This window comes from Gekko japonicus, unplaced genomic scaffold (genome assembly GCF_001447785.1).
Source record: "Gekko japonicus isolate JY-2015 unplaced genomic scaffold, Gekko_japonicus_V1.1 scaffold223, whole genome shotgun sequence".
Lineage (NCBI taxonomy): Eukaryota > Metazoa > Chordata > Lepidosauria > Squamata > Gekkonidae > Gekko > Gekko japonicus.
Window position 1 is genome coordinate 1384594 of NW_015175977.1, and position 25642 is coordinate 1410235.

Consider the following 25642-nt stretch of genomic DNA (forward strand, 5'->3'; position numbering starts at 1 on the left):
GCTTCCGCTTTTCATTGCTTACTAGGAGCTGCCTGTATTAAGACCTTCTCTGTGGTCATGACAAATAAAACTGACGCCAAAAGCCTCAGCAGTACCAAGCGTTTCCAAGTGGCATAAATACCCCTGTAATCTGAATCCTTCAGGTTTATACGGACAAACTCTCCTTCACTCCTGTTATAACTGCTGGCCACATGTTAACGAACCATTAAAAGTTTGCATAAATAAATACTATTAAATGCATTTGCTCACACATGCCCCGAACTTCCCACCCAGAAGCTTTCATGTTCAATGAAAATTAGATGACATCTGCTATTGGATACTCCCATCTTTGAGGAAATCATACAAAAGCTGCAACAGGATAAGAAATTGAAGCATCTAACAGTTAAAGTCCTTGCTAACACAATTAAATTTACTGTTAAATTGTAGTTCAATGAATTCTCCTGAATGCACAAAGCTTTTTATACTGAATCACACCATTGGTCCATCAGGGTCAGTATTGTCTACTCAGACTGGCAGTGGCTCTGCAGTGTTTCAGGCAGAGGTCTCCCATGTCACCTACTACCCAGTCCTTTTTAACTAGAGATTCTGGGAACCTGTGACATTCTACATGCCAAGCAGATACTCTACCATTGAGCCATGGCCCCTCTGTTAGCTTTCAAGGTGCCACAAAACTCTTTTTTTTATCAGGAAGGAGAGCAATTGTCATTTGGGATGTACATTTGTTTCAGAAAGAATTAGGGTTGCCAGGTCCCCTCACCCTTCCAATGGGGGGATTGGGGGGCATTCCAGGAGTGGGCCAGAAGCGGGGAAACCCCTGCCCAGATCACACTATCAATCATCTTGCTTCACTGTGACATCAGAAGGATCCCAAAATAAAGCGAGGTTCCTCCAAATCTCCCCAAAGCAAAGCAAAGCCAAGATATCCCAAGCATTATGAGCTGCTTTGGATCACTGACTTCTGCACCTGACTTACAATTCTTTTCCCCTCCATCTGTCTTACTGCCTGAAGTCTTTTCTTCCATTTAAAGAAGGTGATTTCAAAGCTCTTAGAAGGACCCCTACTCCCAAATGAACTTACTCAGTGATTACAGTAATCTGTTTTGGGTGCCCCCATCACCTGAGACCATGTGGGTGGCAACCCCAGGAAGGTAATTCTCAGCTGTGGCCCCCAAGGGAGATTGATCTATTCCAATTTATCATTGTCTTTTGCCAGCAAGTGAAGATTTTTCTGATTTTTAGCATTGCCTCACTGACCTGCCTTCCAATTTATATGTTTTGTTTAAACTGTTGTTTAAATTGTTTTTATATATGTATTTTAAAGCTGGTTTTTAATGCTTTTAATCGTTTGCCACCCTGAGCGGCATTAAGTTGCGTAGAGAGGCAGCATTAAAAAGTCTTAAACAAACACATAAATAAATAAATACATACATACATAAATAAATAGCAGCTGAGTGCGGGCTGTTAATTGGTACTTTTTGCTTCCAAACTGTAGCTGTCTACAAATGATCTGCTTGTATGTTCAATCACTGTAGGAATGGGCATGAACACACTGGCCCCATCCACTTTCATGTGATCACCCATTTGTGGCTACAGTGTCTATGAATGGAGAAAGTCTCTGTACATGGGCTCCCTCCCCACAACCAGAAACTCTGCTTTTCAAATGCTTGTGATCATGTGGATGGAGCTTCTGGAGGTAAGCTGCCTCCATGCATGGAGGCTTTACTCATGGGCAAGCAATCACATGGAGTGTGGGGGGGCAGCATTCCCACTGTATGTGCAATGTTAGAATTCGCAAAGAGACCATCTGCAGAGGGCTAGTGTGATTCTTGAGAGGTAACTACAAAAATGCGACAGCACAGCATTGTGCACTTGGCCTCTGATTACTGTCACTCAGTGTGTCCTATATGACAAAAGAGAATGGTAATGTTTCCTAACATATTCAGATACCCCTAATTTAAAGCCATTAGCCAAGTGAAAGATATGTATGATGATACTACATGTGCTTTCAAAAGTGTTTACAGGATCCTTTTACAGACAAACTCAACACTCTCTTCTGCTGACAGAAGCTCCCCTTAGATACAAATGTATTTCTTTATGACTCTGGGATTCTTCCAAATTTGACAAATTTTTATACATAAGCTGTTGTTCAATGCCTAAGCCCTTATATGGGGCTTAATTAGGCACTGTATTTTATTTAACTGGTATGATGTACATTTAAAGAGTGGATTATAAATGTAAATATATATATATTCTACGAGATCTAAAATACAGAATACAATGAGACATTACTGAAAGATGCAAAAATCACAGTCATAAAAAAATTAAATTGCAAATATATTCCTAAATTTGTTCACTTTCTAATTTACTGTTCATCCTCTAGATATATCAATAAACAAGGTGTGCATGCACACGAATGCTCATACCTTGAATAAACTTTGTTGGTCTTAAAGGTGCAACTGAACTCAAACTTTTTTCTATTTTGATGCTTAGTGTTGATGCTGATCAACATTTCCTGAACTCTGACCTTTAGACAGTGTAGTCAAATATAATTATAGTACAGTAATAATTTGAAAACCCTGTGCATCAGTTATTTCGCTTTGCTGCAGCAACATTTGTATGGATATAGACGCATTTGTGTGCACACTGAATTCTCAGTGGGATTAGGAACCACATGAACAGAACTATGCTTTCCCAGCCACCAGCCATTGTTGAACACCAGCCATTGTTGCACAGTGCCCAATAGACAACTGGAGCGATTAGTGTTGACAATACAAATTACCTATTTTATTCATTTATTTTATTTACAAGATTTGTGTGTTGCTTTTCTGGTTAATCAGGGCCACCTAGGGTGGTGGTAAAAGTAATGAAACCAGCTTCTGTTTTTCTACTGCAAGAGAAGATCAGTGCCACTAAAGCTAACATTTATTTATTTTGGGTAGATGTACCCAGATCCCCATGTGGTCATCACTGCAGTGCATCACATGAAGCTACCATACACTGAGTCAGACTATTGGTGTATCATTGTAAGTACTGTCTACCCTGCCTAGCAGCAGATCTCCATGGTTTCAAACAGAGTTCTTTCATGTCACCTGCTACCTGAATCTTTCACTTTGAGGTGCTGGAGTGGAACGAGGGACCTTCTGTATGCAAAACAGATGTCTTTCCACAAAGCCATGGTTCTTCGCAATCTTTGATGAACAACAACAGCAACCAGCTGCTGTAGGATTATGCAAAAGAACACTCCCTACCTTTTTTGCATGTTCAGGTTGATTCAGCATTTTTTCAGCATCCTCCAGCCAGGCCTGCAGACTGGCCACTGTGCTGCTATAGCGGTCCCAGTTGGTGATGACTTCCTCTAACATACTCCTCACACTTCTCACTTCTACTGACAAGTGCCTCCACTGTGTGGTTGTGTCATTCATGAACCTCACCACAGCCTCACTTTCTTCCGCTGAAATAAAATACTGGGGATTAATATAAATCGACTTGAAACAACAGAAATTATTATTCCAAGATGATGATGATAATGATGATGAAGATAATGATGATGATAATAATATAACAAGAAGAAGACTCTTCTCAGCATTCCTTACAATGACTTTAAAAGATAAATCATTAATATTATCCCTATATTTCAGATGCAGGACTGAGGCTGAGAGACAGCAGCTTACCTCCAGGTCTAGTTTAACTTCTTATAGAAAAACATATCCAGGAACACCCTCCTACTACAAATGCAGCTTAAAGGTAAGAAATTAAGTGAACTGTAGAAATATTCATTCTATTCATATATCACACAAAATTAAATTAAATTAACTACAGTTACTGTGATTGTCTAAACACCAGATATATCACTAAGTATAGTTAGCTGGTGTCTGGCAAGCTAGAATCTGAAACCAATATTTGAATGGCATTGTCAACTCTTTTTCACAATCCCACATTTGTTAAAAGCACAGATATGCCTGGGGCTGTGGGGGAAGTAGAGCTCCTTGCAGGAATAAATTGGAAGTGATGCACTTTTGCAATTCCAATGCCAAAAACAGATTGATGCATTTGAGCCAGTTCATACGGGTAAGGCAGGATACAAATTGGAAACAAATAAATAAATAAATAAATAGTGTCAAGATTTAAATGTTTGTGTATGTAAAACTTGCTGTCCAATCAATGTCATATGAAGAACACTTTTTGATCAAACTGAAATCCATCACTGTGTCCCACACCCATAAATGTCCAGTCAATGAGCTCCCCTACTTTTGCTCCCCTGCAACTGGTCTTTAGTGAACTTGGGAATTCCACTAAGCTACTGACAGATCTATCAATGAAATTATTTAATCACTAATTAAAACAATTTGAGACGGTAGCCATCAACACAGCTTCATAAACAGCAGTTAGTTTCATAAACTGTGAATAGTGTGATAATTGTGTGATAATGCAATTTCTTCTGCTTATCCTAAATCTGTTAAGAAGTTTCACTGTGTCACCTCCAACACTTTCCTTATAATGCCTTTCCTTATAATGAAGATTCTCCAGCATCTTGATCATTTTGGTTGGCATTATTGACATGCTACAAGTTCTACAATATCCTTTTTGACATGGGGCAACCAAAATAATCCGCAATACTCCAAAAATGACTATACCACAAACTTATATAAAACCATTTCTTTACTGGCCATTCTTTTTTCAACACTTTCCAGTGTCCTATATGGACACCTTTTTAAAAAACAAGCCTTTCATGATAATTATTCTAATGTATTCTCAGGCAGCACTCAAAATAAAATTCTGTGCAGATAATTTTTGGTGGCATGATAAACATAAATAGGAAAATTTAGGCCAATACAATGTCCACTGTGGAAATACTACACTTACATCCAACGTTGTTAGTTTAGGAAATGTTATATTTCCTAGATGAAATCAGCACTGATGCACGTAATGAAGAACTAGCTTAAAATGAAGCATGTTAACTAGGTTTCAAATTAGGTTGTCAATGGTTTCCTCAGTTGTAATCAGTGACCCCTTCCCTTCCATGAGTTTTAATGCAATAAGGAGAATAAATGGCAAAAAACATAGACTGCCTACTATCTTAGCAACAATATCCCTCTAAAATATATTCATCTTGTTGCCCATGTTGCCTGAACTCACACACATGGGCTCTAATTTTGCCATTTTCCAAATTGCTTAGCAACATCTATAGTTCAGCTTCACTGCACAATAAAAATGGAATCCTAACTAGCACTTTATAACAGTGTCAGTGTTAAAACAAATGCATCACTACTTACATGAGCCATTAGTTTTGGCATACATCTCAGCTGCTTTTTTCAGGATTTGGTACGTAACTTCATATTGCTCAAAAAATCTGTTATTTTCAATAACAGACTGAAAATAAAATAAGAAGACATTCAAGACAGTAACAAAGCTTATGGAGAAATAACAACATTCTTTACATCCAGGTATGTTGATGAGTTTTGTCCAATATCATTATTTCACCTCTCCATACTGTAATAAATCTATATGTGAAAATGCCATTGAATGTGAACCAACTTCACACTATCTTCACAAAGTGCCTTTTCTACTGGAAACTGTACATGGAACTCAAAGAGCCTGCTATAAATGTTTCAAGATTTTGACAAAGATGGTGACATCTTTTAGTTACTAAAAATAATGTCATAATTAGAGATGGGATCTCTTTTTACAAGAGCAAAATCTAGCAAAAATTAAGCACATTTATTTACAATACAGAGAGGGTTTAAAATGCATTTCATATCAATGGAACTTCTCTTTAATTGGATAATACCTGTGGTCAGGAATGTTGAAGTAGGGGCAGCATTTGGGCCCCCCAAAGAACTAGGCAATTGTTTGTTTATTCTGAGTGATCCCAGAATCAATCACTGCATGGGTCACATGATGGCTCTCTTCTGTTTTTCAAACTCTGATCCTATGAACTGGTTTAAAGTGGGTTGCACCAGGAAATACAGAAATAATTTCAGAAGCAGCAGCTACTCATATATTTTCAAGTCAATAAGCCTGAAAGCTAGAAACTTTCCCTTTAATACTTCCCAAACTGAAATTTCAGCCTTTTAGAAAATAAACTCTTATTGGCACTAGAAAAAACAAATCAGATTATGATGTCACTAGATCTAAAAAAGAGCTGAAGTTTGTAAACCTACTCAAACCAAGGCCAAGTAATAAATGCATGACAGTTCCCATGCATTCATCCTGTAATTGTGAAATACAGACTTTTCCTTCTTCTTTTCCTGGAATAGGTGCTGCTAATTATTACTCATAAAAAAGCAATGAAAATGATCCTATCCTAGTCTCTTCATTTCTAATTCTTTGCTTTACTAGTGGCTTACATCAATTTCACAATATCTTTTTGATCTTCATGAGGGTACACAATGTCTGAAAAAGTATTCATAATCCTACTATATGGTCTTAGAAGTTGAGCTATTAGAACTCCCCATTGCTTTAATATTACCAGCAGACTGGGATATGGGAGAGCAGAGAAACATTTTTCTACTGGGAAACTCACATGTGTGAGCACAACTTTACACAACTTCAATATATGTGGAACATTTTCATTATTTCCAGGATCTGTTTATATAGGTTTGCCAACTCTGGGTTGGGAAGTACCTGAAGATTTTGTTTTTTTTTGGGGGGGGGCCTGGAGCTGGCGGGGTTTGATTCTTTCCCTTTCATCTTCCCACTGTATCTACCTGCTCCAAATCCTTTTATGTTCCCAATGATTCTCTCCTTACCCTCAGGAGTGCGTTTAGGGTGGCATAGAAGGCTGAAGAAAGAAGGTGACAGAGGTAAAGATTCCTTCTGCAGATGTGGTGGCACTCTTGAGCTACCCTAATAAATGTTAAGGCAACTCTCATGTAGTAATGAAGGATGAAGCAAGACTTTTTCTTGTCACTTCTGTCAGCACTAGTTACATTTATTGATGTTTTTGTTGTTCTGGTTCACAAAATAAACTTGGCATTTACAGTATAAACAAGGTACATCAATAATTCATATTCTTATTCACCACTTAGGTGGCTTAACTTTTTAAAAGGTTTTTTGGATTAAAAATAGTTTTTTGCACATTTAATGAAGGACAACCCCCCATTCATTCATCAATATAGTTTCCTGTATATTTTATTGCTTATAAACATATTACCTATACTTTGTGAAATATTTCAATTTTAAAATATTTGGTATTCACAATTCCCTATTGTCTTAATTTAGTTTTCCTTTCAGGTTTTCAAATTACAAAAGATTGATAAAGACAGCCAGGCAAAAGGTACCTGTCATATCATACACAGTATCTTTGTGGTCAGTCACAAAACCACAGTAGACAATGTGTACAATATACACATAAAACACTACTTATGCCTGCCCACTATATATTGGGTGTCTGAAAAAGTTGACTGCTTCAATTTAATTTTATGACCAAACCAGAAATGTCAAAATAACATGAAAAGACTGATTTTCAGTTATTTTTCATTTTTATTGGGAACTGAACAATCTAATATCATTAATATAATTTTACAGTTTTGAACTGAAACATCCAAAATTAAAAAGCCTAAATTCTTCAAGCAGAACTCAAAAGGTATATTCCTTTAAATGGCCTTTTCCCACCCCACCACTGACTGCTCCTCCCTTCCACTGGCTGCAGCAAACCCACCCCTTCCCCCTTCACTGCAGTCAAGGGAGGGTGACCAGAACAGCCATCACTTTGCTCAGAGATTTCAGAAGCAGCAGCTACTCATATATTTTCAAGTTCATAAGCCTGAAAGCTAGAAACTTTCCCTTTAATACTTCCCAAACTGAAATTTCAGCCTTTTAGAAAATAAACTCTCATTGGCACTAGAAAAAATAAATTAAATTATGATGTCACTAGGTCTAAAAAAGAGCTAAAGTTTCTAAACCTGCTCAAACCAAGGCCAAGTAATAAATGCATCACAATTCCCATGCATTCATCCTGCAATTGTGAAATACAGACTTTTCCTTCTTCTTTTCCTGGAATTGGTGCTGCTAATTATTACTCATAAAAAGCAATGAAAATGATCCTATCCTAGTCTCTTCATTTCTAATTCTTTGCTTTACTAGAGGCTAATGCCATACAGTCCACCCTCCAAAGCAGCAATTTTCTCCAGGGGAGCTGATCTTGGTCACCTGGAGATAAACTGTAATGATGGGAGATCTCCAGGTGCCACCTGGAGGTTGGCAACCCTATTTATACACTTCAGCCTCTATTAATCAAAACTGCTTATTGTATTATTGTACATTACCACCTACAGAGAACAGAATCAATAATTACTTATACATATATTTTGCAATGCATTCCTTAATACAGCATGGTTTGCCTACATAATAAGAACATGTGCAATACAGGACCATGTGTGCCTTGACTCATCATGATGTGGGAGGTTTCCATTCTCATCTGTTTCCTTATAATTCTCCTTTGTGTAAAATAATATGTGTGTGAACACACACAGACACACACACACACATATGTAGACTGAAGAACAGAAGAAATTATACTGTTAGAAAAAGGTATAATTCAGAATAAGGAAAGATCATGTTTAAAAAACATATACTTACCATATAGTTCTGAAGCAGAAGTTCAACAGACTCCCTTCTTCCATACTTAATAATCCATGATTTTAATTTTGACTCTGCCAGAACCAAGAGAGATAGCAGGCGGTATTTTAATTCCAAGAACTCCATTTTCAGCAGATGAAGCCCAGATGTGGAGACAACAAAATTAAACCTAGGTAAAAACCACACTATATTAAAACAGTGAAACAATAAGTAGAAAAATTAGTTTTTATGCTGCTAAGGCAAAACCTGGAGGTAAATTTGATTTTGTATTATTATTCTGAAAACTGCTCATTATCAGCAAACTAATCACTAAAGTTAAGAAATATATGCCTTACAGATAGACCCTAAATATACTTACTCGGGTCTCATTTAACTCAGTAGAGTTTACTTACCATTAAATATACTTAAGGTTGCAGCCTAGCTAACTCTCATTATCAAATGTTATTAACAAGAAGATCCCTTTCTCACTTCTCCCATAAGAATCAGAGTTTGTTACATAATATTCCTCCTATGTTTATCTAAATGGCAACTAGAAATCAGTCTGAACAAAAATCTTTTTTCAAAATCTGTAGCTCAACTAATTTCAAAGATTTTTTAAAAATTACTGTACCGCATGGGATATTTGTTGTTTCAACTATGTAGAAATACTCACAGGAAAGCTCCTATGCACTGAGTTTTAACCGAAAAGAACACAAAAACAAACAGGTTCTTTACCCACAGCATGAGTGAAGAATGAAATCAGACTTACCTCTCTGCCATATCATCTAGCTGCTCTGGTGGAACTGGAACTCCATTGACAGATCGAGTTCTATGGATCTCCTGGAATGTTTTTTTGTAGCCATCTACATTTTTAAGCACATCCTAATTTGGATTTGTGAGGGAGAAAAAGGCTCTCAGTAAGCAATCCAGAAAGGTACAATTTTTAAAAGCTGCACTGATGACTCAGTGCATCTAAGCATTTGATCATGCTGTCACAGCAGCATGAGCTCCTAGAGAAGGAAAGAGCCTTCAGAGATATTGTGCTAAAACTGTGCCTTACAGTTCCAGCACGTTTTAAAATAGGCAATTCTGGCACTGCCTGAAGCATTCAGAGCTTTAAAGGAACATGTTGCCTGAGCTACCTATCTGTATTTTTGTTGAGGGGAAAAAATGATAACCTGGTAATATTTTATAATGGTAATCCCCCCCCCCCCCCTAACTGCCTTGTTTCAGTGTTCTCTGCCCCTAGGTTTGTCTCCCCTGCCTGCAACAAAAAACTGAAGATCTGATCTCACGAGGTCATGGCGTGTTCTGTGCATAATGACCTCTGGCACATAAAGTACTCAATGGCTATATTCTCTGTTTTACAGAGTGCCGTTTCTAAACCGTACATCACTGATAAAATATAAAAGAGAATAAGCTTTAAAATAAGAGCTATTTTCTGTAGTATCTAAGCAACAGAACTTTGCAGGGTTTACATTAAAACAAAGTACCAATAACCATCATCTTAGAAGTATTCATAAATAAAGCATGCTGAGTCTTTAGAAACCCTGAAATTTTCCAGGTCCAATAGACCAGAACCAAAAAAAATGCCGGTAAAAAAATACCAGCCCAATCTGGGGTTGGCTTGGCTTCTCTTGCCGCCCAATTTAAACTGAGCTGCAGGAGAAGGCAGCACAGAGCTCTGCTGGTGGGGAATGATGATTGTCTTCCTGCAGGCATAGCTATCCCAGCTAGGCTGTTTAAACTAGGTGGCAGGAAAAGCCAGCCACAGTCGAGGCAGTGGAGAACTCTCAGCTCCCTGCCATCCTGGCTGATCCTTGGGCTCACATCTGCAGTCCCTTTAAAGTTTAAAGGGACTGCGTAAGCCTGCCCAACGAATAGTTTTCAGAACTACCCGAAATCCCCAAATATATCTGGGATTTTCTTGGACCTTCCCCCCCCAGTTTTCCTGAGAAAACCCAGATACATTTGGGAAGCCAAAATATACCTGAAAAATACTAATAAGGTATTTTGGGGTACATTTTCGGCTCAGTTAGATCTGAATGCACACCCCTATATGGATATATCTTCAGTTTGCTGTTTATTGGTTCCTTTGCCTGTTGGTAGGGGAGATGTGGTGGCTGGACAACTTCAGGCTCTCCTGGATCACACAAATAGTTTAGATTCTTTCCAATCTGGTTTTAGGCCTGGTTATAGGACTGAAAAGTCCTTGGTTGTCCTGGTGGATGACATGCGCTGGAAGCTGGACAGAGGGAATGCAACTCTGTTGATTCTCCTGGACCTCTCAAGAGTTTTTGATACCACTGATCTTGATATCCTTCTGGACCACCTTTCTGGGCTGGGACTGGGAGGCACAATTTTGTGATGGTTCCGTCCTACCTCAAAAGTATGTTTCAGAGAGTGGGGCTGAGGAACTGTTTCTCAGCCCCTAGATCTTCGGCCTGTGGGGTCCCGCAAGGTCTGGCCCAAGATTTATGGGGTGTCACCCTTCCTGGATGGGACTACACTTTGCTGGATCAGATCTGTAGTCTGTGTTCTTTTACCCAGACCTACTGCTTGACCTAGAGCAATGGCAGCTGTGGCCAGGAGTGCCTTTTACCAGCTTTGCCTGTTCAGCCAGCCAGAAAAGATCTAGCCACTGTGGTGCATACTCTGGTTATATCCAGATTAGATTACAGCAATGCACTGTATGTGGGGCTACCACTGAGAAGTGGGGCTAGCACTGAGAATTTCAGTTGGTGCAGAAGTGGTTCATAGGGACCATATCACTTCAGTTTTGGCCCATCTATACTGACTCCTAGACTGATTCTGGGCACAATTCAGGTACTAGTGCTGAACTCTAAAGCCCTATATACTTGAAGGACCGCCTACTTCCTTATGAACCTGCCCAACCACTGTGTTCCTCTTCTGAGTCCCTGGTTCAGGTGACAATCCAAGAAAGGCCCTTTTCAATAGTGGCACCAAAACTCTGGAACTCTCTCCCCAGGGAGACTTGTCTGTCCCTTTCTGTTGCCCTCTTCTGCTAGCAGGTGAAGTATTTTTCTGTTTTGTTTTGTTTTGTTTGGAGTTCCCTCAATGATTCCCTCCTTCCTGCCCAATGTTTTGTTGTTTTTATGTTTTTGTATATATTTTAGCTCTCATGTTAATTTTACACTTCCATAGCAAGTGTGGTGTAGTGCTTAGTGCCAGCCAAGGATCTGGGAGATCCGGTTCAAATCCCCCCTCTGCCATGGAACCTTGCCGGGTGACCTTGGGCCAGTCACATGCTCTCAGCCTAACCTACCTCACAGGGTTGTTATGAGACCAAAATGGAAGGAGGACAGCATAAACCACTTTGAATTCTGACTGGAGGGAAAGGCAGGGTATAAATGAAGTAAACAAATACATACAAATAAGTACTCTGGGTAAAGTACATAAATAAATACATAATGAAAATATAACACTGAGCTTCTGCTTATCAACTATATTCTACATCAGTGGGCAGTAACTAAACTTGCCAATAGGCCAATTCAGTACAACACTAAACTGAGAGGCCACAAAACACCTCTCCATACCTTCATCTCGTCTAACATCACTGAGTATAACCAACACTACCAAAGCTCCTTCCCAGGTACAAGAGTTGGACAGAATGGCCCTAGTCCTGATATTTTATAGTAAGGTGTGGTGGCAGCTGCTTTTTTCCAAGCCATGTTCATACTGAGTGGGCGAGGAAGGATTAATCTGGAAAAGCAGGGGAGGAATCACATATTTGGTTGCTTGGTAACGACACAATTCCTATTAATTCAGAATCAACAGCACCAATTTATTTCATTGCCCAGCCACCACACACGATTTCCCCTAATTTTCCTCTCCTCCATCCCTGTTCACTAGGCTTGCCAGACTCCCCGATGGAGGTGGGGGTCCCCCACTGCCAGGCCCAACCACCCAGCCACCGATCAGCTGGCTGATGGGGAAAACTTACCTGGAAAAAGAGCAAGGCCCAGACGATGTTTCAGTGACATGTCTACATCACTTCCGACATGACCTGCTATTTGGGCAAAAACTCTACAGTAGAAGCCAAATTTACCATAGAATTGTTGCCCAAATACCAGACCATGCCCCGATGTTGCAGTGTGATGATGTCACTTCCAGGTCACGTTGGGAGTGATATGCATCACTGAAAAATTGGCTGGGCCTCCCTCCCGCTCCTGGTAAGTTCCCCCCATCCCCCACCAGTTGCCAGAAGGGACCTGGCAACCCTACTGTTCACTTTAAACTTTAACAAGCCAGCTAATATGAACATTATTTGAAATGAGGTGGTTGCTGCAGCAGTGTTTTAATTTAAACCGGCAGTCACAATAAAGGGAGCAGTAATGCCCAACTTGGCCACTCCAGAGAGAGCCAGTTTGGTGCGGTGGTTGGGAGCACAGACTCTAATCTGGGAGAACCGGGTTTTATTCCCCACTCCTCCACATGCAGCAGGGTGACCCTGCGCAAGCCACAGTTCTCTCAGAGCTGTTCTCTCAAGAACAGTTCTCAGAGAGCTCTCTCAGCCCCACCTACCTCGCAGGGTGTCTGTCGTGGGAAGAGGAAGGGAAGGAGAGGAAGGGAAGGAGATTGTAAACTACTCTGAGACCCCAAATGAAGGGAGAGGTATAAATTCAATTTCTTCTTCTTCTTCTTCTTCTTCTTCTTCTTCTTCTTCTTCTTCTTCTTCTTCTTCTTCTTCTTCTTCTTCTTCTTCTTCTTCTCTTGCAGAAAAGGACTGGAAACTGGCAGCCAGCAGGGTCAGATGTCAGGCTTCCAAAAAGGGAACCCTATCTGCAAGTTGCTAGTTTCCAGATCTACACAGAGCATTACAGAGCTTTATTAGCATGTAAGGCTTGGTTAGGGACACTTGGTTCAAATTCACATTCAGCTGTAAAATTTACCAGGTAACTCCTAGCCTAAACTGTTTCACAGGGCTTTTCAAGTGTACAGAAGAACAGCACCATTACACCACCCTGAGCTTCTTGAAGCAAAGACACAAGTCTGATTGATAAATGACTAATATTCTCTTGACCAAATGAATTTAAAAGGAATCTAAAAGCAAAAAACAAATACTTACAAATATTGGTCATAACCCAGCTAAAGATACTTTTAACCACATTGATTTCAATAGAACTAACCATGTTTTTAAATAATCAGTGAGACTTGAAAGCGGTTAACTTTGGCATACTGAACATTTTCCTTTTTGAAATTGTCCTACATAGTAGGTTTATGTTTAGAACATTTCTTGCAATAAGTATTTTACTTTGGTTTACAGGATTTTTTAGAAGTAGGTATATCACAACTAGAATACATATTTGGGCCCGCATTGTGTAAATATCATAACAGGACTTCAAAACAATAAAGATGGATATTTTTGTAATAATCTTTTTCATCCATTGAGAACAGCAACATTTCCCACTCTTCTTTATTGTTTGCAGATTTTGCCACAATAAATGTACCTTCCTAACTGTACAATGCCTAGCTAGGTTCAGAAGATTTTATATTACCACCAAAAGAAATTGCAATGTACACAAACCTTATGCTGTTCAAGCTTCCTATGTATCATATTTGCAGTTTCCTCATGAGCTTGCTGGACAATTATTTCCTCTTGGAGAGCAGTCTCTGCCCTATAAAGCCAAGCACCAATAGTGCCCAAAGGAGCAGGAAGAGATTTATCAAGCTGCAGGTGCCATTCAAATAACTGGAAAGGACAAATGCATACGTATGTATATATGGTCGGATACTTGATCTTATTGAAAAAAGTGAATTTTTAAATTCAGAATGCATTTATTTATCCAATGGCAGAATTACACACAGGAAGCATATAATAATATAAAACACGTAACCAAATTGATACAACAGGTTGAATAATCCCACTAAATACTACTATCTAAATTTTCAAACCACTCAGTCACAGGTGACTACTTCTACTACTACCACCACCGAAACAACGGGGCTGGGAGCGGTCCCCAAAAGAAATGCCATAAATTTGCATGGCACTGATGCTGCTGGACTGGCTTGGACCATCGATAGGACAATTTCACCTAAGGAAATGATCGATACCATCCTCAGAGACCATCTTGTTTGTATGGAGCACGTTTTTTTGTTGTGATTTAATAGTTTTTACTATTTTACATTGTTTTTATGTATGGGCTTATGCCCCTGTGTAAGCCGGGGTAAAAATGCAAAAAAATAAAAAATAAAATGAAATAAATAAAAGGTGGGGAAAGTTCAAAGAGCACTATCTCCCAGGAAAGCAGGATGCTCACATTCCTGTGACAGATGAAAAATAGTTTGGCGGACTGCACCACAATTGCATTCAGGTCCTGCTATTTTACCCCATTTAAACAACAGGTCTGCACTATTGCCAAAGCCTGGTCATATTCTATTAGCCATCTTCAATGCTTTACATGACAAGTCAAATCCTGTGGGCCTCTTGTTGGTGTTATTAGGTTATGGATATCAGGCGGAACTGATTGCATCTATGTTTGCAATCATTCATTCCTTAGATTGAAATGTTATGATTGCAGGATTTGTGCAGATTTTATTGTTGGGTGTTGCATCCCACATCAGCCATGTCTTTGTGAATGGGCAGTTCTCTGTTTTTGATGAACTTTCTATATTCACAAAGAAGAGCATCTGTCATGGGTCAGCCAGGGCTCAGTGACAGTGAGGACACACAGAGGATATGGGGCTCTGTGTAGCCAGTCCAGAGTTGACAGAAGTTGACCAGCAGGAAAATGAGGTGCAGGCATGCCAGGACATAGCCAAAAGTCAGTTCAGAATCACCTCCACCCTCTGGCTCTAATTCAGCAGGCGAAGGTCAGTTAGTCACTCCCAGCCCTCTGGGATCACCTACACCTTTGGAACACCACAGAAGAAGGCGAAGTGCATAGTTACAGGCTGGGAGGCAAAGTGTATGTCTCTTGGCTTGAAACCAGCTGCCTGTTGACAGTGAAGATGAGTCTTTACAGGACTGTTCCTGAGAAGCTGGCTGTTCGTGTGATGTTTGGGCATGCAGCTATAAGTCTCCTGAGAGATGGTTTTGGGCATAGATGCAACACGTACATTAGACACTGAATCAGACTGAAGGACCATGGACTTTGGAGATGCTCTTTGGCCTTGTTACCTTTGAGAAGCAGCAAGAGATGCTGTAACCTGATACAAGAAGCCAGCAAGCCAGTACAGCATCTTATCTTCAGAGATACACAGGAGTAATGTGGCACAATGTAGGCACAATGTAGCCAATAGGTTGCAGTTGGTTTAATACATCCGCTGATGGTTCTCATTGTTGCAATGAGCTGGACATCAAGTTTGTGGACATGGGGGCTGTTGAGCCACACTGAAGCACTGCATTCTGCAGTACCATACACCAACCCCAAGGATGAGCATGTAAGTGTTGTAGCAGACGCACCCCAAGTTGTACCATGTAATTTTTGAGGGAAGTTATTACATGTCCATATTTTTGCTGCTACATTGGTAAGGTGGTGTTTATAGTTTAAGGTCCTGTCCAACGAAATGCCAAGGTACTTAGGTGCATGGTTGTATGTAAGTTTGGTGCCATTAAGGTAGAAGAATAAGAGGAGAAAGAAAAGATTGGATTTATACCCCAACCTTCACTACTTGAAGGAGTCTCAAAGCAGCTTACAATCCCTTTCCCTTCTCCTCCCCACAACAGTCACCCTGTGAGGTAGGTGGGGCTGAAAGAGCTCTCTGTCATGAGCGACGACGATGGCGCTGACTCCTCGCCTGAGTTAGCATCGCAGCCAGAGGTACCAGCATTGCCAGAACCAGAAGCCGGTTCTTTATATTTTTCTTTATAAAATCCGGATAAGTCCTATAGGCCACATCCATCTCTTTTATTAAATCTTCTTGTTTGTAATCCATTAATGGGGCCAAGGCAGCTGCCAAGAGTTCTTTTAAGTCCTCATTTTTCTCTTCAGGGATCCCATGAAAACGTAGAACATACATGGATCTATCCAGCTGAAGCTGTGTTGTTTGCATTTTATCAGCGGATCTTTCCTTCTCTGCTTCATCCACTCTTTTATTAATACTCTCAGTCTGTTTTTCCATCTTTTTCAACGTTTTCTCAGTTGCTGAGGTTCTTTTATCCATTTGATTCAGCTGTTTTTGGACATTATCAAGCTTAGTGTTGAGATTAGTCATCTGCTCCATTAGGGGGTGCAGTGCATTTGCTAGCAGTGTGGAAAAATCTGTAGTTACTTCCTGGTTCTGGGAAGGAGTTGTTGGTATGTTATTTCCGGTCACCAGTTTTTTATCTGGCACTCTCCATCCTCTCCCAGCCATAATATCAACAAGAAGTAAGTTTCCAAAAACAAGGGAAAAGTTATACGATTTAGTCCCGCTTTGTATACTTTAGCAGTTTTTGCATTAGTTTAACTGCTTATGTGCTTATTTTAGCTCAAAGTATTTTATTTCCGATTTAAAACCATTTTAAGGTATCCTCAAAGGGAAAAAAAGGCTGTGTGTGTTTGAATTCCTCTCCCCAACGCTTTAAACTTAGGCACCTCCAATTACTACCAAGGTTCAGTTCGGTTTTTTTACCTGAGCTTTGCTTACCTCATGATTTGGAGAGCAGGCTCCAGGCTTTCCTACTGGAATGCCTGAAATCCAAATTCACTGTTGTTTCAGTCTATTTTTGTCTGCATGCCATGTCAAGTTCATGGAGTAGTTCGTCTGCTACTTCTGGATCATTGCTATTAAGCAAATGTATGTACAGCCTCTCACTCTGACTCCTCCAGGTTGGAATATAGTCTTTCCGATATCCCCAAGAAATGTGCTTTTTGGCCATAGATATAACAGCTCCAACAAATCAGGGGTAGTTATTATGTGCATACTAAATGTGTTAATATTACAACCTTAGAAATATAGCACTAATATAATTTAGCCTTTACCCTCAAAATAGTTGCAGTACCGACATTATTCATGAATAATGTGCCAGTTCCCTAACTAGTAGGTGACTGATGTATTTTAATTAAGATAAATCAGTTAGGTAGAGACAACACAGAGATATATTCCAAATATTTATTTATTTATTTATTCAGTTTATGCCCTGCCCTCCCGCCAAGGCAGGCTCAGGGTGGCTTACATAAAATTCCACATATAAATACAATTACAACCTATCGTAAAACAATCATGAACATTTCAATTATCAGTTATCATAAAGTGCTGGAACAGTGGTCTAATAAAGTGCTAGACTGTAGATCTCATAGTAATAGTACTACTTAAGGTGGCAATAACAGTCATGTTGGTATTTTCAAGCCAGCTCAACTTATTCAGTTTCTTTGTGTGGCAGGCATAGCCTGTAGGTGGTAAGGCCAGGGCACAGGGCTCACTCTTCACACACATACACACTGCCTTGCCCATCTACAATTCATGCATCACCTGTACCAAAATCCATTCCCAACCTTTCCCTTAGTGCCCTATCACTATCAAATGTCTCAAAGGTCAATCTCACCAGCTCTGATGCCTTACCTCCTTCCCCGCAAACAAACATGACCTCCACCTGTGGGTTTTTATGACTTGGGATGCACAACTGGGAGAAACAATGAGTAACTGAATGTATAAGACAGGATGCTGGACTAGATGGACCACTTGTCTGATCCAGCGGGGCTCTTTTTATGATCTTATGATTATAGTCTTATTTCCCTATATGCCATACCCTTGGGAAAACATAAGCCAGCTACCTTATCTATAGGGAATCTGTCTGATAATCTCAGGGGCACAAGAGGAAGGTCATTGCTGTAACATAAGTGTGTATATGGAATGCTCTGTGCGTACCTGCTGGGAAGCGTTTGAACAATCCCAACTGTACCACAATACAGTATTGTCTGTTTAACAAGTTTATTGACAGGAATGGAATTCAATCAACAAGACTTACATAGATCACATTACGTTGGGCAATTGTGAATAAAGCTTTAAAATGTTTAAACTTATCTGATGTTGGGCAATTGTGAACAACTGGCAGTTAAAGCTTTAAAATGTTTAAACTTATCTGAATTATGTGGCAATGTTTTTCTCCAGTTAGAATTATCAATAACTTTAATTTGAAACTCCAGTACTCAAATGTATATCATATAAAAAGGATACTATTCCAATAATGCCCGCATTATTATTAGGAAGCAAAGATTTTTGTGGGAGATGAAAAAGGGTTTACAGGCTGATCCTAAATACATCAAACAGTATGACAGTAAAAAAGCAAGTCCCACTTTGTATATTGTGCTTTATTTCCTTTTAAGTATGTTTAGGACTTAAACCTTAGGATATATTAGCATGTGACATACACACACACACACAAACGTTTTGGTCTTTTCTTTTATTGCTAAAGCTGTGAAATATATATAGATTTTTTTTCTTTGTTATTGACATAGCAATATGAACACATGGAATTTTGCAGATTTGCAGAAATTCAAAATGTGGTTACAACACACAACTGATTAAATAGACATCACTGTAGCCAATTTATACATTATGTCAACCACCTAAAGGCCAGCCCTCTAACAAATCTGTGAAAAACTTATACGTTTTATTATGGGGTATATTCATGCCCTAAGGAAAATTCCTAATGAAATTTGGGATTAAAAATGTCCAATAAAAATTATTAGGAGAGATTGGTGGACATGTGGAAGAAGACTTTCTCTGTTGTGGCCTCCAAACTTTGAAACTTCTTCCTCCTTGAGATACAAGTGCTCCACTCTCTGATAGTCTGATAGCCTTCCAGAGTTCTGTAAAAACTTCACAGTTTAGCCTTCACAGCAGGCTAAACCTTACCAGTAGCATTGGTATATTTTCTACTATAGTGGGACATCTCCCAGTAGCCCAGTATTTTGCCCAGCAGTTGAGGGCAAATTGGGTGCACATCAGGGTTATAGCGGCGTGCTGACATAACAGAATGCTCTAGGATTTAAAAACTATATTAAGCATCCTGTGACATCACTTCTGGTTTTCACCAGAAGTGACATTAGGGCACCAGCATGATGCTGGCATACCAAACCCCATCCCTTAAATTCTCCCAGCTGAGACCTGGCAACTGTACTCACCAGTTAAAACTGGCTTGTTTTACTCCTACCTTTATGTTTTTGTGTTATTTTGGCTTTTTAGAAGTATTTAGTATTCTGAATGTGGGTACTGATTCCTACTGATTTAAGATTGGGGGGGGGGGCTCAGTTAATTTCATTGTTGCTGCCTGTTTCAATAATTTTTATTGGTTAAAAATTGTTTATTGCTTTAAATTATTTATTTTGTTGTAAGCCACCCTGAGTTAATTTAAAGTAGAAGGGCAGGACCAAAATTTTAACAAATAAATAAATAAAACAAAGTTTTACTTCATCTTAAATTCTCACATGATATTTTCTATAAACTTACCCGGGAAGTAACTCTGTCCCATGCCTGCTTCACCAGTGCTTGATCAAGTGACAGTTTACCATCCTTCCTTACAGATTGGATTGCAAGTTCAATCTGTTTCCTTTTCACTTCATATTGTACTCTATAATGTTTAAATGACTGCAAAAGATAAAGAGAGAAACAGTATGGCATTGAGGGGGGGAATGGGCTAGAAGGATACCAGTTCTAATATTTTATAAATATCAACTAGCACATCCAGAAAAGAAAAATAGACACGAAATAAGGTGAGGACCCTCTTCCCACTCAATAGTGGAAGGTGGGGGCAGAAAATAAACTTCCTGTTATGATCAAATAGCCCAGATGTGCCACCCAAGCACAAGCGGCCATGACCTGTGTGGAGTCTTAGGCCTTCAGGATATAAACGTGCTTATATCTGTAACTCCTGTTTAGGGCTGCCAAGTGGGGGTGGGGTAAACCCCTGCTTTGAAGGCCCGATTTCCGCCGCCGCGGAATCAGGCCCCGGGGGGAACTCCGCCCCCGAAGCGCAGTGTGGCTGCGTCACCAGAGGTGACGCAACCACGTCGATCACGTTGGGGGCATAGCCCCAATCGTCGGAGGGAAAACTCTGGTTTTCCCTCCGATGATCGGGGCCACGCCCTCAACGTGACCGATGTCGCGCGTCACTTCCAGTGACGTGCTGGCGGCGTGCGCGCGGGGATCCCAGGATGGCTCCCGGAGCCCGGCGAGGCTCTCCCACCGTTAAGTTCTTTACACTTGGCAACCCTACTCCTGTTGTTTCTGGAAAACTCTTTGGGTCATCCAGAAAAAGTGTGGTGACAGGGAGGACTTTATTGACACTGAAAGAGGACCAAGAGACTTGGAGGCCTCACCTTGGCACTCCCTCAACTATATCATTCAACTTTTTCCAGGATCTAGAACTTTTGCACTAAGAGAATTAAATCTATTAATCTTACAAATCCAGATAAATGTCTGGACATCCAGAGTATATCCAAATAATTATTTTCTTTTCTTTTAATTTAATTTAATGTATATCCTGCCCTCCTCGCAAGCAGGCTTAGGGCAGGTTACATCATTCTCAGTACAATAAATACAATTCAATTAAAAACAAACAAACAAAAAAGTGAGAAGGCAATTTCATTAAAATGTTGCTTTGTAAGCAAACAAACAAAAATAATATTACCTGGTATTTCTCTTGCAAGCTTACTTCCATCATTTGAGCCCTTGTCAAGTCTCTTTCAAATTGTTCTACCCAAATTTTCAGGTCTCGGAATATTAATCTGTCCTCTTTCTGTAAGTGGAAAAAAGTGGGTCAAATATTTTAAAAAATGCACCTTGTATTATAAGGGTTAAATATATACTGAATTACTGTATAAGAAAGAACCTGTGCTTAAAACTCTCTCTCTCTGTCAACACCTGGGTCCACCCCACACCCCCTTCACAAAGTCCACTGAATGAGGATGCATGGAGGCTGTTTCATGTGATCCTGAAAGTTTGATCCTATCTTCAGTGTCAGCAGCTGTAGTACAAACTGGGGCATCTGTTGCAAAAGCTTACCAGCTAAAGTGAAAGTCTGTTTCAGACAAGTGGATCAGAGCTATCCTGCTGCACATGCTTCAAAAAAGCCACAAAAAGCCTTTACTACAGAATTTCAGTAGTACAATGGAAATGGCATATGCTTCCAGAAGATGAAGGTGCTATTACTGGCCCTGTACCCACTCCCCCAGAGAAGAATTTATTTGTAAAGCTGGTATTCTCTGAAATAAAAGTAATTTAATGGGATACTATATAAATAAACTTAATTTATGACACTCAAGTTGATCTAAACTTTATGCATTTTTGGTAAATTGATAATAAAAGTTAATTTTACTGGAAAAGGGAACAGAATTTCAATATCAATACGTTTACAGAAATTTTAAGCAAAAAAGACACAAAAATGTATTCTGAGTGCAGTTTGTTAGTTCAATGAATACAATTCTCTATCTAGATACTTTTCACTCTAGCCTCCTTCCTGGGCATGACACTAAAATCATCTTGGTCTTCTTCACTGATGATCTATGCCAGCCTACCAACTGGGGGAGTACATCCCTCTTGGTTCTTCTAGACTCCTCTGTGGCTTTCAGTACCATCAACAATGGCACCCTTCTGGACTGCACAGCAGGAATGGACTCAGGAGATACTGTCTACAGTGGCACCAATCCTCCCTAGAGGACAGGCCTCAGAAGGTAATGTTTTGCTCTGTCCTTTGGTGGTTGGCCTATGGGGTTCCACAGGGATCCATCATGTCTGAAATATGATTCAATATTTACATGAAACCACTGCAACAGATAATACAGAAATCTATAATTGATTGTCAGGCAATATTAAATTCTCCCTTCTTTCCATATTAGTGCAGGGAGGCACTGAATGTGCTAAACTTTTGTCTGGAAACTATGAAGGACTGGTTAAGGGTAAACACACTGAAATTTAATCCAGACAAAACAGAAGTGCTATGGATTGGCTATATACTGATCAAGCAATAGGTTTACAGGGTATTCTGGATGCAGTTGAATTGCTCCTGAAACAGTATGTTATATTAACTACACTGGCTCCCGGTTTGTTTCCAGGCTGAGCTCAGAGTGATGTTTTTGACTTTTAAAGCATCTTGGGACAAAATATCTGGACTGCCTTCTAATGCTCCCTCTAAGCTGTGGAGTCCTGTGAGCAAAAAATCTACTTTCTGAGCTACTGACATCAAAGCTGTGAGTGAGCGATCTGGCTACAGCATAAGTTAGTTTGCTCTGGAGCCATCCTTTCTGGGCTAAGGCAAAAAATGTGTGAGCTAGAGGCTAAAAACCTGTGAGCTGGCTCACACTAACTCAGCTTAGAGGGAACACTGCTGCCTTCCTCCATAGCTTCCTGCCTTGCACTGAGATTGACTGAGGGGATTCTGTCCTGAGCAGACTATGTAGACACCTTCATAGCAGCCACTCTGGAATTATAGAACTTCCTTGTTCAGGAGCCCCATTTAGCCCTCTCTTTATAGGCCTTCTGGCATTACCTAAAAGCACATGGGTTCCAGAACACCCTTGCATAAAAGAAAGGTTATTCGTTTCCATTTTATTATGCCTTGTACTTTTTATGCTAATTTTAGTACTATGATGTATTTTGTCTGATTTATTTTTCTGACCCATATTAGGTGTACTTGTATATGGAAGGATGATATAATTTTTTCTATTTAAATAAGTATATATTTTAGGTTGGGGTCATAAAGCATGATCCAAAGTAATGTAAGTCACATTGTATTGCTCCATATTTACATAACAAAAGGGACATTTTGGTGAAATACAGACAAGATGACAATAGAATGTGACTGCCCCAACCTGGATTATCCAGGGAAGCCTGATCTCATTAGAGCTTGGAAGCTAAGCAGGGTCGACTTTGGCAAGTACTTGGATGGGAGACCTCCTTAGAATACCAGCCATCGGGAGGCAGGGGCAGGCTTTATTCATCTCTCTGAATATCCTCCAGGCCCCCAGTAGGGGTCAATCACCAGAAGTCACCATGACTTCCAAGTGCGCGCGCGCGCGCGCACACACACACACACACACACACACACACACACACACACTTGAAAAATACCAAAAAAAGAAAAGAAAAGAAAAGAAAATAGCAAACAAATGATGATGATTAACAGGAAAGGTTTATTTCACCATGTTTAAACCCTTACCTTGGATTTAGGTTTAGAAATACAAAAAGATAAAATTGCTTGAAACGGCTCCTAGCAATATGAAGAAAAATGGATAGCGGAATGGGAGGGGGGAGAGAGCAGACACAAAGAAATAGTTTGAGAAATGTATGTTCAAAAGAACTTAATTCCATCACTTCATCTGGAATAATGACATCCTCATTCTTATCATCTGGAATAATGACACTCATTCTTATCCCCACCTTACTATTTGACCCTTCCAGAATTGCCACCAGAGGGGGGGAAATGGCACATGTACTGTTTAATGCAAAGAAAACTGCTCAAATCTGCATGTCCTTTAAAGTCTCCCAGAAATCTGGAAACCTGGCAGAAAGAAGAATCCAACTCATGATTTCTTGGTGTTTTCAAACAGAGGAACCGCCTCCTGAGGAGACACCGTGGACAGGGGAAGTGCAAAATTCCAAGTACAGATAGAATACTGAGGTATGTATGTGGTCCCTCCCTGCCCCACCAGCCAAGTCCTTAACAGATTGAATGCCTCTAACAGAGTGCAGTGACTTTGTGGGGGGTCAGAAACATCTGCAATTCCTCTCAAAATGCCAGTGTGAGAATATCTTTGCATCCAATAGCAATTTGTATGCATGCAACTATATCCAAGGGTCTCTGTAATTTCATCTGTGGAATGGGGAATCAATGTTTTGTGTGTGTGTTTTAATATAGAAACAAACAGTGTTTGTTTCTATATTAACACTATATTAACTAAATAACACTTTCCTGGTGTAAGCACTGAAAAGACTTGAGCAGGATTCTGAGTAGACTGGTTTAGGATTGCTCTCTATGTTACCTGTAACATGTCTGCATTCTGAAGCAGTAAAGTAACAGTTCCAATGCAAATAATTTGGATATATGATTTGTTCAATGTCAGAAAATGAACGCAGCCTGATCGAAACACAGGACAGGTTCTTGATTCCATTTTGTAAGGTTGTGTTCCCCCCCTCCTTTTTCTTCACCAAACACAGGACAACCATTTAGCCCACAGTATACTCAGGTCAGGATGCTGATTTACAACAGACTAATAAGTCAACACATTGAGGACTAGCGGATACTAATAAATGTATAATGCTTTATTACAAGCGCCTATTAATTATCATTTATCTTTCTTTTATATTCAGGTATATCTGGAGCCAGCAGTTTTAAGGCTCCAAATTTGTTTTTTCCTCCCCCTTTGCAGGTTTCCCAGGCAACAGAAGGGAGGTGGGAGGAAGGCAGCTCTTACAGCCAAATAGAATCACACAAGTGGAAACCCACAAGGGATTGCTGGAGGCATCTCATTTTTTCCCTCCTCCACTATTTCTTTTTTCTTTCCTTAAAACCCTCTTAGCCTCTTGCCTTTTCCTGCTTCATTCTCTCTTTCTAGGGTTGCCACCCTCCAGGTGGGGCTGGCAAGCTCGTGGAATCAAAACAGATCTCCCAACTACAGAGATCAGTTCCTCTTAGGACTGCCAGCTCCAAGTTGTCTCCCTGGAGAAAATGGCTGCTTTGGAAGGTAGAGTATATTGCAGGGGTCCCCGACATTGTGCCCGCTGACACCCTTTCTGGAGCCCACTAAGTTTTTTAGGAGGTGGATGGGGCCAGGGAGGGCTTTTGCCCAGGAAGCCTTTTGATTAACTATTGGAGATTTGATTGGCTGTGTAGAGGATCTGCACTGCATTACTAAAGTTAAACTGTGGCAATGATTTTGTGACTCGCTCTGCCTCCTGTGGCAGCCATTTTGTGGCAGCCATTTTGTCGCTGCACCTACCATGCCATGTCAGAATTCCAAATGTTCCCACAGGCTCAAAAATGTTTGGTAATCCTAGCAATGCCTGGCACAAATGACTCCTCCCTTAAAGACCAGACAGGCCTGGAAAGGGCCCCGCCCACTGCCTCTGCCTTTTACTGACAGAACCAAGCCTTGTAATGCTGTGGTTGCCTAGCAAAAGCCACTGAGGGAGTCTATTT

The 25642-nt window shown here is 40.1% G+C and overlaps 1 protein-coding gene across 1 annotated transcript in view; it reads right to left on the bottom strand.

The window, feature by feature from the left end:
- Nucleotides 1-25642, bottom strand: part of SYNE1 (spectrin repeat containing, nuclear envelope 1) — a 436861-nt gene that overhangs the window by 376266 nt on the left and 34953 nt on the right. Inside the window, exons 7-14 of the mRNA XM_015426162.1 lie at nt 23663-23713; nt 21137-21244; nt 19957-20094; nt 14108-14272; nt 9329-9441; nt 8581-8749; nt 5274-5370; nt 3249-3451 (exon numbers count right to left, since the gene is read on the bottom strand). Of these exons, the coding sequence (XP_015281648.1) occupies nt 3249-3451; nt 5274-5370; nt 8581-8749; nt 9329-9441; nt 14108-14272; nt 19957-20094; nt 21137-21244; nt 23663-23713 (1044 nt within the window). The remainder of the gene's footprint in view (nt 1-3248; nt 3452-5273; nt 5371-8580; nt 8750-9328; nt 9442-14107; nt 14273-19956; nt 20095-21136; nt 21245-23662; nt 23714-25642) is intronic.